Source organism: Aegilops tauschii, chromosome 1, assembly GCF_002575655.3.
Source record: "Aegilops tauschii subsp. strangulata cultivar AL8/78 chromosome 1, Aet v6.0, whole genome shotgun sequence".
NCBI classification, from domain to species: domain Eukaryota; kingdom Viridiplantae; phylum Streptophyta; class Magnoliopsida; order Poales; family Poaceae; genus Aegilops; species Aegilops tauschii.
In genome coordinates this window covers 6172947-6185191 of record NC_053035.3, presented here as the reverse complement: position 1 = coordinate 6185191, position 12245 = coordinate 6172947, and the positions used below count along the sequence as shown (strand labels likewise).

At 50.0% G+C, this 12245-nt stretch overlaps 1 protein-coding gene and 1 pseudogene across 1 annotated transcript; both read right to left on the bottom strand.

Annotated features, from left to right (window-relative positions):
* Positions 1–3451: 3451 nt before the first annotated feature.
* On the bottom strand, positions 3452–5303 carry LOC109742908 (putative disease resistance protein RGA3; annotated as a pseudogene).
* A 2248-nt stretch (positions 5304–7551) lies between these two features.
* On the bottom strand, positions 7552–10813 carry LOC109742910 (indole-2-monooxygenase-like). The gene is made up of 3 exons (XM_073506588.1): positions 10451–10813; positions 8420–8851; positions 7552–8283 (listed from the first exon to the last, which is right to left on the bottom strand). The coding sequence occupies exons 1-3, from the start codon at positions 10796–10798 to the stop codon at positions 7630–7632; spliced, it is 1434 nt and encodes a 477-aa protein (XP_073362689.1). The 5' UTR covers positions 10799–10813; the 3' UTR covers positions 7552–7629.
* Positions 10814–12245: the final 1432 nt, after the last annotated feature.

The window sequence follows — 12245 nt, the reverse complement described above, 5'->3', positions numbered from 1 at the left end:
GTAAGAAACATACCAAGGGTAAGTTCATCCTTGACAAGATGAGTATGCAAACTATCAACTGAAGCTGTGCCAAAAGTAATCAAAGGGCACAAAATCTTACATTATACTAGTACTACTCAACATCCTCAGCCTGCTCTTTTGCTTCCTGCATCTTGGGTCCTCCCTCGTAAGCAGCCAGCAAGTTATTCAGATATCAGACCGTCTCTGGGCTACATCGAGGAACAGACACACGAAACTGAAGACTAACTGCTGTTGATCTACCCAAAGGGACAGCAGCAAACCAAATCCAGATCAGATAGATCGTCTTGGATGGCCTGGGATGTGATTCAGCAATGGTCAACTCAACGCCAAGCAGTCACAGTGCAGTGCATAAGCCATGCCATGTGCGGTGTGGCTTTCCGTGTTGGCATAAGCCATGCCATGTGCGGCGGTGACCGGCATCGGGTGCGCCAGATACATGTTCGATTATGCGTGGGAGAGGCAGGCCGAGTCGTGTGTGCTGTGACAGTTCGTGCATGCATGTAGCTGGATTAGTGGTTGCAGGTGGTGACTGAGCCACACGGGTCATACGCATAGTTTTAAATAGCGCGCTAAGCCTCTTAGCGGCGGACCTCTTCCAAATGCTATAGCGTGCTATAGCGGAGCTATTTAAAATGTTGCTCAAGTGTTTGAACAAAAGACTCTTAGAGCGGGACGAGCTATAGCGGACTCATACGTGCATCTAGTCTAGATAGTTAGTATGTGGATGCATGCATGGGCTGTTAGCGTGTTAGCCGGCCAGTGGTGGTTGGATTACTACGTGTGTGCGTGAGTTAGTGGCCGGTGTGATGGCATGGTTGTGTGTGTGCGTCGGGTATAAAAGCGCCTGTGTACTGGTTGTAGAATGTGCCGGTGAAGCTCCCAGCCGTGATGTAGCCTGTGTGCTGAATATAAAGGAGGCGTTTGGATGTCGGGAAAAAAAAGTGTGCTCCTTCTTCCACCTCCGTCCGGTGTGAGAGAGAGAGAGCGGCAACAACATTCCGTCAACGTGTTCTCGCTTCCTTCCTCTCCCCCGTGTCTTACGACCCGGAGACCTGCCCTGAGCTCGGTCCTCCCAGCGTCTTGTGGGTCGTGGCTCCTTTCCCCGCACTGTGTTTCTCGGCCAGTGGGGTGGCCAATCTCCTCTCCTATTTCTTCTGCGGTCCTGACGAACGGCTTGCCGTCACTCCGGACCGCGCCCTGGTTTTCTCAGTTGCGGTGGCGAGCCCAGCCATCGCCGAGTTCCTCGTCGCCGTTGGGCCGGGGCTCTTGCACGTCATTAACCTTGCCCTGTTTGTCTCGCGGGATGGGGCCTACGCCGCCGCAGCCAAGGCTTGCGCGCGTGCTGCTAGGGGTGCGCGCCGTCGCCAACTACCTGGAGTTACTCTGCACGAGTCTAGGGTTAGGCGTCCTAGCCTTTTGGCCATTTGGTGCCCCGTCCCTTCCAGTATCAATTCCCTCGGTTTGCTCCCCCGGCCCCCGCCAACGTTTCGATCGTTGATTCGCTGAGAACCCCTGCTGAATCTCTCGCCCATCACGCGCCCGATCCTCCGACACCTTTGGTCGCGTCCGAGTGCGACAGCGGGAGTGTCGGTAGCGGCTGTCCGTGGCGCATTGACTGCGCGGAGCGCGACGGGTCCGCGGTGGAGGTCGCTCATGCGTTTACTTCCCCGTCTTTTGCGGGCAACGGTACATACAGGGACGCGCTTCTCTCTCCGGCTCGTGGTCATAAACCTCCCCCGCACCTACCCATCCCACCTCTCTCGCTCTCTGGCTGTTATCGCTGTCTCTCCACTCGCCATTACGTCCGCTCCTGCCGCGACCCCGTTCGCTGTCGCCGTTGCCGCGTCTCGGGGCACCGCGCCGGCTCACCCCGCTGCGCCATGGCCACCCGCCGCTCGCTTCCCTCCCCCCTGCCGCTGTCGCCTCACCCCCGAGGCCGGCGTCCGCCCCCACTCACCCTCCCCCGCCACCACCGCCCCCCGCCTGCCGCCCAGCTACCCCGTATCCCTCCGCTTGCCGCCGCGTGACCAGCCCTCCGGTGGCCACGGCCTTGTTCGGCGAGTTCGAGCTCGGTGAGCCAATCTCCCCGGCTCCCGCATCGCCTCTGGCTAACAAAGAGCCCCGCTTTCGCGACATCTCCACTTATGCTGTGGTGTCGTCACCGCCTTCGTCTCCCATCCCTTCCTCGCTGCCGCGCCTGTGCTTGGGCTTGTCGCTCCAAGCGCGGTACTCGGTGGGGGCTCAGGGGCGGGCAGCGTTCCAACCTTTGTCACGGGCTCGACTGCCGTCTCGGAGTCGTCTAGGTCTTCTGGGCGCTCCATTGCGGCGGAGTCCCTCCGCCCTGATGCGGTGGAGGTGTTTATGCCGGAGGGTGATTACACCGCGGCCCTGAGGCTCGCGGTCGTCACCATCGAGCCGCCGAACACGTTCCACAACGACACGGCGGCGGTCCAAGCGGCTCTCCTCCGTGACATCGGTCACATCCTCCCGGAGACGATCCCGTCGTCGATCGGGGCCATGTATTTCCGCTTCGCCTCTCCAGCGGACCACGAGGAAGCCATGCGGCACCAGCCGTTCATGCACGAGGGTGCGCGCATCGACCTACACCGCGAGGAGTGGTATGGGCGTACGCATGTGCTTGCTAGGACGTGCGCCCTCCTAGCTGCCACCTGCTTCCCCGCTGAGCACCTCAACCGCGCTGGCATTTCGGCTGCGTTCGCCTCCTTTGGCAAGGTGCTGGAGATTGATCCTTTGGTGCTTGCGGGGAGGGACCTCGCCACTGTTCACGTGGTGGTCTGTCTCCGCAACCCTCGCAATGTGTATACACATCTAACACCCCCCTCAAACTCATGGTGGATCAACAACACTGAGTTTGGAGAGAAGAAAACTATGTTGCGCTTGAGTCTGTGCCTTCGTGAAGAAGTCCGCCAACTGTAACTCAGAGGGCACATAGTGAAGAGCGAGAGTCTGATCCTGCACAGCAGCACGCACAAAGTGGGCATCCACACCGATGTGCTTGGTGAGCTCATGCTTCACCGGGTCACGCGCAATACTGATAGCACCAGTACTATTTGACAATAAGGAAGTCGAGGTAGTAGCAGACACACCAAAGTCCTCAAGTAACCACCGTAACCAGATCACCTCAGCCGTCAGCGTAGCCATGGCTCGCAACTCAGCCTCTGTACTCGAGCGAGAAACGGCAGTCTGTTTCTTTGTCTTCCAGGCAATAAGAGAGCCACCAAGAAAGACACAATAAGCAGACAGCGAGCGTCAATCAGAGGGATCACTAGCCCAGGTAGCATCCGAGTAGGCCTGGAGCTCAAGAGAGCTAGAGAAGGAAAGAAAAGGCGCTGAGAGAGCGTGCCACGAAGATATTGTAGAACACGGAGATGACTATAGTGGACAGAGGTGGGGGCTGAAACGAACTGACTCAGAATATGAACAGGACATGAGATATCAGGACGCGTAACAGCAAGATAGACAAGACTGCCAACAAGGTGACGATAGCGAGTGGGGTTAGGGAGAGGGTCACCATCAGAAGCACGAAGCTGAATGTTGAGTTCCATAGGAGTCACAACTGTGCGCTCATCACCGAGAGTAGCGCGAGCAAGAAGATCCTGAATATATTTTTCTTGGGAGATGTAGAAGCCATCAGAGGTCGAGGAGATCTCAATCCCAAGAAAATAGCGAAGTGGACTAAGATCAGTCACGAGGAACTGGTCGTGAAGGCGAGCCTTAACAAAGGCTATGTAGTCAGAGTCGTCACCGGTGATGATCATGTCATCAACATAGAGAAGGAGTAGAGTCCGACCACGAGGAGACGTGTGAACAAACAACGCGGGATCATGATCACTGGGCAAGAAGCCAGCGGCAGTCACCACAGAGGCGAAGCGCTCAAACCAGGCGCGAGGAGCCTGTTTAAGATCATAGAGGGAGCGGCGAAGTCGACAGACCAAACGGTTTCAAGACTATCTTCCTTGTGTTCTGGGATAAATCCATTGGCGTTCCATAGTCGGATCAACTTCGCCACATCAATCTTGTAATCCTTGGGAAATACAGCACAGAAAGCAAAACACAGCTTCATGTGTGATGGCAATTCGTTGTAGCTAAGCTTTAGTATTGGCAAAATTCCAGTTTCCTCGGTGCTAATACTGCTTCTAGATGATACAACCTTCCACTCTTCCACGCTGGTCCTGGTACAAAGTATAAAGCCCAGTGCAGTTGCAGCTAAAGGAGAGCCACGACATCTCTTCACAATCTCACCAACTATCTCAAGTAGCTCCGGAGGCTTTTCATTTTTTGAACTGAATGCTCTAGCCTCAATAATTTCTTTTATGAAGCTATCCCCCAAAGCATTGAGACGGTAGACCCAATCAGCACCCATTATTTGAGCAACTTTTTTTATCACGGGTTGTTGTGAGCAGGACACTACCCTTGGCACATTGCTTAAGATGGTCCTTAAGCCTTTCCCACTTATGGACCTCTCTGTTCCAGACATCATCCAATATAAGGAGATACCTCTGCCCAATGAGCAATTTCTGAAGTCTATCCAATGGTGATTTATCTGTATTCTTATTTTTTTTTGGGAGATGCTTCAACTATACTCTTAGCCAAGGAGTTCACATCAAAATAATCAGAGACACAGACCCCAAAGCGTCAACTGAATATCCTTCTGAATTTTAGGTTCATTGTATATGAGCTGCGCTCACCAAGTAGTATATCAACAATATTTTTCTTATCTTCTTCTCTGGATCTGCTGGCAATTTCTTGTGCGTCGATGATGACATAATCTGTCTGCCGCCACTCTTTGAACATTGGCAGCTGTGGCCGGTACTTGAACCGAAAGGCTTGCATCTCTGCGATGAGGACCTCAACGGCCCGCACAATCTGGCAAAGCTTGCGAGCCATTTTGTAACGGAACATGATACGGTTGTTAGTAGGGAGGAGTTTTATCACATCGAAGCCAAGCTTAGTGTAGTGCCCCTTTTTCTTGGCTTCACGGTGGAGTGCTTCTTACTTGAATTCGTCGAGGACTTATGTGCCTCATATGTCACCGTCTTGAGCTCCTCGAGCCAGGCTTTCGCCCCTTCTCTGTGGGCCGTCGCCTGCTCCTCGGCATCAGTGATGACATCAAGAATGGCCGGAAGCTTGCGTTTGATAATTTTGTGTTGCTTTTGCAATCCCTCCATCACATTATATTGGTCCAGGAGGTAACTAGATGCCTTGTTCATCAGCATGGACACCAGTGGCGGAATCGCAATGGTCGCCAGCAGCTCTGCCATTGGAAGGTTCAAAAGTAATTCCCGTAGCTCATGTGGCACACTACAAGTACACTGCAGAATAGTCAGTGGAGAAGAGATGGTGTGAGCAAGACGTATGTAGAGCTCGAGACCTGTATTTTAACTAATCACAAATTGACAATCCGCTCTCGCAACCTTAGTTACCTGAAGCCACCATGACTTGCATGTGGACACTGAGCAGGAGCAGCAGCAGCTCAGTCGTTGCAGAGGCAGCAGCACTAGCAGAAGCAGGTGGTTACTCCTGTGAAGTTGTGGCAGGACTGCAGGCAGGAGGTTACTAGATAGATGACTCTTGCGTGGCCTTCCTCTCTCTGTGTCTCAGCCACTCATAGAGATGCTTCTGAAGCACCTGCTCAAACCGCTATAGCTGGGGCATAGCCGGCTATTTAAAAACTTTGTCCCTGGCAGCCATCTGTTAAGGACAGTAACAGTGGTAGACAATGAAAGTCTACATGTAGGGAATGTCTAAATAGAAATGTAGAATCAAGGGGGGCCCACCTCTCTTGCTGTTTGCAAACCGTCTGGACCTGTCCCACGGAACTACCACTTTGAAAAGAATGACAGAAAACTACCAAATTTTTCTAATTTTGTGACTAAAAACTACCGCTTTTAGGTAATGACTATTTTAGACGATTTAAACGTGTTTATGACAAGCGGGGCCCATCTGTCAGGGCTGATATGGCGTGAAGGTCAACTTCGTTTATTTCGACCGTTATTACAGGAGGGGCCCACACGTCAGCGTCAACCTCCTCCTTCTTCCTCCTCTCTCTGTGGCATTTTCCCGAACAACTCGTGTGCACCTGCGCGCCACCCCTGCCGCCGTCCATCGGGCTCAGCAGGGAGGGCCCGATGTCGCGCCCCCGCGCAGCAGCTGAACTCGCCGCCTTCCACATGGCTTAGCAGGGAGGGCCAGGTGTCGCCCCCCCCCCCCCCCCCCGCAACAGCTGAACCCGCCGCACGTGCCCGGCTCCGGCGCATCGTGCGGGGTTGCTCCGTCGTCGAGGTCAGCAGAGAGGGCCCGAAATCGCGCCCCGCGCAGCAGCAGCTGGACCCGCCGCTCGTGCCCGGTGCCGCGCCCCGTGGAACAGCAGTTGGCCCTGCCGCTTCCTCGCACCGGCCCTGACGCAGCCGCCCCTGCCGGACGCCGGCGTGGGGGAACTCGCGCCCGACCTCGAGCCCTTCCTGACGTAGCCGCGCCTGCCAGGTTCCCGCCGACGAGCTTCCACGCGCCGACACTCGTCGTCCGCCTCTCCTGTGAAGTTTACTTTGACGCCACGTCAGCGCTGACAGATGGGCCCCTCCTGTCATAAACACGTTTAAATCGTTTAAAATGGTCATTATCTGGAAGTGGTATTTTTTTGTCACAAAATTAGAAAATTTTGATAGTTTTTGATCACTTTTTTTAGAGTGGTAATTCTGTGGGATGCAAACCCCTAAAGTGGTAGTTTTTTGTCAATCACTCGTCCAGATAGCAAGGAAGACGAACAAGGTAGAGAAAGATGCGGATCGACAAAGTTTGTGTTGGGCTTGTAATTTGGGCGTCTCAGAAAATGGAGTCCAGACTGACAAATCCTCCTTACGGGCTTATACATTCTTTTTTACACATAACATAGTTCCTAATACGATTTTGAAAATCCAAAAGAACAATTTCGGGACCCAAATAAAGAATTCACGCTCTACGATTGGAAAGCCATTATTATTATTATTATTATTATTATTATTATTATTATTATTATTATTATTATTATTATTATTATTATTATTATTATTATTATTATTATTATTATTATTATTATTATTACATCTAGATTCATACACCACCTACCGACAACTACAAGAACTGAAGCGAGCCGAAGGCACGCCGCCGTCATCACCCCTCCCTCGTGAAGTCAGGCAAAACTTGTTGTAGTAGACAGTCGGAAAGTCGTCGTACTAAGACCCCATAGGACCAGCGCACCAGAAGAGTAACCGTCGTCAATGAAGACTAGTGTAGATTGGAAGGATCCAACCAGAAGACACATGAATGTAGACAAACGACGAATAGATCCGAGTAGATCCACCAAAGATAGATCCGCCAGAGACACATCTTGACACGCCGACCGACGATGCTAGACCATGGAGGCATGGTCGTGGGACATCGGCAGACACCGGATGACAACAACTTTTATTGTTGTGATGTTGCATCCTCTTGGTGCAGAGGTTGGAGGATCAAACAAGAAGTGTTTATTTTTATTTTTCAACAAAAACACAAGGTTATGTTTCCACTTTATTACACTTAATATACATTTCAGAAAAGATGATGGTGCTATTATGGTGCAATATCCAATCCATGTAGGTGGCTAGATAACTTGGGAATTAAGAGAAGCTTCTCCCTTCTGCGCACCGTTAGCCCAAACACCTCCGTCATATCAACATCATTTGGTTCCAACCCTTGGGGTAGCTCCCAATCAAAATAGTACATAAGTGTCGCCAACATGATCTCTATGCTGTCAATCGCAAAGTTGATTCCAGGGCACATCCTTCGTCCTGCCCCAAATGGCAAGAATTGGAAATCATTTCCCTTGAAATTGACACGTGCTGCATTGCCGTCGCCTAGAAACCTTTCAGGCCTGAATTCATCTGCGTCCTCCCAGGAGCTCGCGTCTCTGCCAATAGCCCAAGCATTAACAAATATTTGTGTGCCACTCGGAACTGTGTAACCATCGATGCAACAATCAGCCATTGCAAGATGCGGAGAAAGGAGAGGCGCCACAGGATGTAGCCGGAGCGATTCTTTTATGATTGCTTTCAGGTAAATCATGCTGTTATGGTTGACTTTGGTGAATGCTCCTTCTCCTCGATGTATGATGTTACTCCTGACCTCGTCTTGTAACTTCCACATCATGTGTGGCCTCTTTACAAGTTCAACAAGGGTGAACTCAAGGGTTTGAGATGATGTGCTTGTTGCTCCAAAAAATATGTCCTGAGAATATTAACAAGAAATCTGTTAGATCAACCTAGCCAAATCCACATGTACTGTCTCCGCTATGAAATGATGGTGTGCATGACATGTGTAATTATTTTATTTAGAGACTACAGCCGGAAGCATGGATGCTTACTGTCAGCATAGCAATGATGTGCTCTCTGGTTAGATCATACTCTTGTTGAACAGATAGCAGAACATCGATAAAATCAGCACCCTCTTTCTGATCAGACATCGCGCTGTCCTTGCTATTATGGTCATCAATCACCTTTTCAAGTAGATCAGCCCATCTCTTCTTCAGTTTCTCGGCTTTTGCACAGACAACCCACTTCAGCACGCTAACCTTAGCCAGGACAGGGAAGTACTCCTCAAGGATGAATCCTCCTAGCAGTCGTGTGCTATCATTGATCAGGTCCTGGAACAGTTTGTTACGCCCTTCTTTTCGGAAGAACTTGCCTGATATAGCGCGACATGCAATGTCATTTGTGAACGAGCTTAGCAGCTCACTCATGTCCACTGTTGAACCTGTTGCGACTGCCTCATTGATCTTGGCCATGGCAATGCTCACCTATCATTCATATGTTAAGACGTCAGGGCTAGCTAATTTTTCACAGCTATTAGCCTCTACAAAATGAAATTTATTCCTTCTTGAGGTCTTTTTTAATCGTCATGGAAAGTAAGATATGCATACAAACTATGGCTAGAATACATAACCAAGATCTGAGACTTAAAAAAAAAATTACAATGACCTATTTCCCCCCAACCTATCTAGAACCCAGCCCGCAGGCTCGGCAACCTCCATGCCTACTTCTCTATTTCTATCTATACTACTTAAAATGACGTATAGTTCCCTTTCCTGTCAGGCCAAATGCGTCATCCAACCATATGTAGCATTCTTCGTCCTTCTCTCTGTTTTGATTTTTTCCTCTTATCTTTAGTTTTTTCCCCACCTATTTTCCTTGAAAATATTTTTACTTAATTATGCCATCTTTTATTGGTTTTTTTCTCCAATAAGTTTTTAGCAAATAAAATCCTAAAATTTATTTAGTTAGGTAAATCACGGGAATGGCTTAATAAACATTTATTTACATGACCAATATGAGCAGGTAAATCATGGGTTAACGTATTTATAGAATATTTACCCCGTTGCAACGCACGGGCAATTATGTAGTCAGCAGGAAAACTAGGGACTAGTAATTCAAAGTTGCAACCTGGAGCATGACAGATGAAAAACAAATATATTAACAGTTTTGAGCTACATTATTAAAATGGCAAGTACCATGTCCATATAAAGATATAACCTTCCGTCCAAGAAATGTTTAGTTTTGTGGCATGTGTATACAGAAAGGGATGTGAAAAGATCCGCCGGGTTGCGAGCTTTCGGATCCGGCGTAATCTTGTGGCTTAGCACTGTCCTCACTTTTGCAACAAAAGTCATGTTGCGTGTTCCCTTTTGCGACGCATGCCCGGTTGCAAAAACATTTGAAATAAAGATTGTGCTGCAGATTTTCTTTCTGCAACAGAGGTCTAATTGCAAAAAAAAAATTACGTCTTTACTTTTCTGCAACATAGGTGTTGCTTCAGGAGGAACTTTTGCAACACAGGTGATGTTGAAGAAAAAATTACAACAGAAGTATAGTTGCAATAATGCTGGAGAATACTGTGGCGCGGTGCGCAGGCCACACACAGGACACGCGTCACGCGCTGCAGGCGGCTGATGGCCTGTGCTGGATCTCCTAATGTTGCTTTTACAGATCTTGTTATTTATTTATTTATTTTTCAGAGCACACAATATACCTTTTCTTGATGAAAACACGAACATGTATGTTGTATTTTAAAAAAAAAATATTGAGTTTTCGGAGATCTTTATTAATATAATTGTTAGGGTCCATCTTGCGACCCGCATTCTTCCTTTGGCCAGCGCCGTCCCCTATTGCAAGTTGCACCCATTCGGTCAATTGTTCTGAAGCACTACGTCCCCTGCATGCCTGTCAGCTCTTCCCTAACATTTTTGACCGAGATACAACGGTACCACTGCCTGGCCTACTGGACAATTACGCGCTCTCTAATCCTGTTGAGCAATTGAGTACATTTTTTTAATGGAGCAGTCAAGTCGTCCGTTGAATACCATGTCCGGCATAAACGACCAAATAGGCTCATAAATTACCTCCTCCTCACAGGCGCTGCGGAACGACTGCACCTTTTTGACACTCAGAAGGTGGGTGGTGACGAGCTTCCTTGTCTGCCGCCAGTACTCACCGTAGGGTGCGAAGCCAACGTCCAACATGCCGTACATCATGATATCGGCGAGAACGGAGTGTGGCCGCGATGCGAAGATGTGGTCGTGCGTGCGCAGCACCGCCTCAGCGGCACGCGGTGACGACACGATGAGAGTAGGCACGGCGCCGAGCCGGAGGAGCATGAGGTCGGGGCCATGCTTCCTCGCGAGATCACGGAGGCAGACGTGCGGTATGGAGCCGACAAGGTGGAGATGGCCGATGATGGGCAGCGCCATGGGTGAAGGTGGGAGACGGCGATTTACCTGCTGCCTGTCTGCTCTCTTTGCAGCGAACCTAGTCAACGAGTAGTGTACAAGCACGAGCACAAAGAGGAAGAAGAGCAAGAGAAACCATTCTCGTGGAGACGTTCCTTGCAGGAGGTGGTGCACTAGGTCTTTCATGATGTTCGTACGCCAGCTCCGTAGGAGTTGAGCTGTGAAACAGACTAGTTTATCATCTACTAGCTAACTCTTGCTTGTGAAATCGCAGGGGTAGTATCTTATTTTATACTACAAATATAGGGCTGCGCCACTAGTCTTCAACTTGTTGGGCTCATACACGTAGGCAACAAACCATCATATTCCAAAGTAAAGAAACATTATCGTAAAAATTTCTATTCCATGCACCAAATCACACCTCTTTTTCTATAGGAATTCAGATACATGACATCTCACTTCGTATGATTTTCTTAGGTCTTAATCTTAGAATAAAAATATCTTAGGAAGAGGAAAGTCATAGAAAATTAGGTGACATGTATCTCAATTCCTATAAGAAAAGAGATGAAATTTGATTCATGGACTGGACCGACTACCGAGTTTTTTTTTAGACAAGGAGGAGGACCCCCAGCCTCTACATCTGGGCGATGCATACGGCCACTTTATTAATTTTTCTCACAAGACCTTACAAAGTCATACAATAGTAAGACTAAAGCCACCATCTAAGCAACAACTGTCGCTACTCCTTTCCAATTGATGAAGGAGCGCTGATAGTCTGGGCCTAATATCAAACAGACATCGCAGCCAAACCTAAACATCTAAAACCTGAGGTCCCAACCAGGACGCCTCCCGGGTATGGGGCACCTACCAGTCCGGCGCACTCCTCAACCAGGACGCCTGCCGGGTATGAGGCCGCCGCAACCACCTGCCACCAATCCATCTTCAGTCCTGTACTACTGCACCACCTTGCCCAGCCTCTCTGCCAACGACGCCACCACAAGGCCTAATAACGTCACCCTCCTGCGCGAGTCCCACGCCACACATCGGGCGCCGAGTCTCCACTGCGCCACGCCGCCAAGAATCGCCATCATTAATGTGCAGGATGAATCACCGCTCCACCAATTATTCCGTCCACTGGTCCCTCGAGCCCGTGAACACCTCCAAGAATGACGCCACAAGAGGGAAACGACACAATAATGCCGCCGTCATCCGATCTACTGATCTAGAGTTTTCCCCGGAGGTAGCAGATAGTGGCCTGGAACTTCTCAATAGCGATGCCTTCAATAAGGGAACGACACCAAATAGTGCCGCCATCGCCGGCCTCAGCAGCAGCCGCGAGCAGGTCTTCACCCAGATCTGTTCCAATGGCCTCCATCAATCGTCTTGTGCACGGATCGTCCACCACCGCGGCGGCCGCGTCGTCCATCGCGAGTCCACAGCCGCTGTCACAGTCCTCCGACGTCCGGGG

Excerpts from the sequence above, each read along its gene's own strand:
- LOC109742910 (XM_073506588.1), bottom strand. The coding sequence starts at position 10,798 with ATGGCGCTGCCCATCATCGGCCATCTCCACCTTGTCGGCTCCATACCG. Across the intron at positions 8,852-10,450 it reads GCAGCGCCTGTGAGGAGGAG|GTGAGCATTGCCATGGCCAA; the intron begins GTAATTTATGAG and ends TATGAATGATAG. Across the intron at positions 8,284-8,419 it reads ACATCATTGCTATGCTGACA|GACATATTTTTTGGAGCAAC; the intron begins GTAAGCATCCAT and ends TAATATTCTCAG.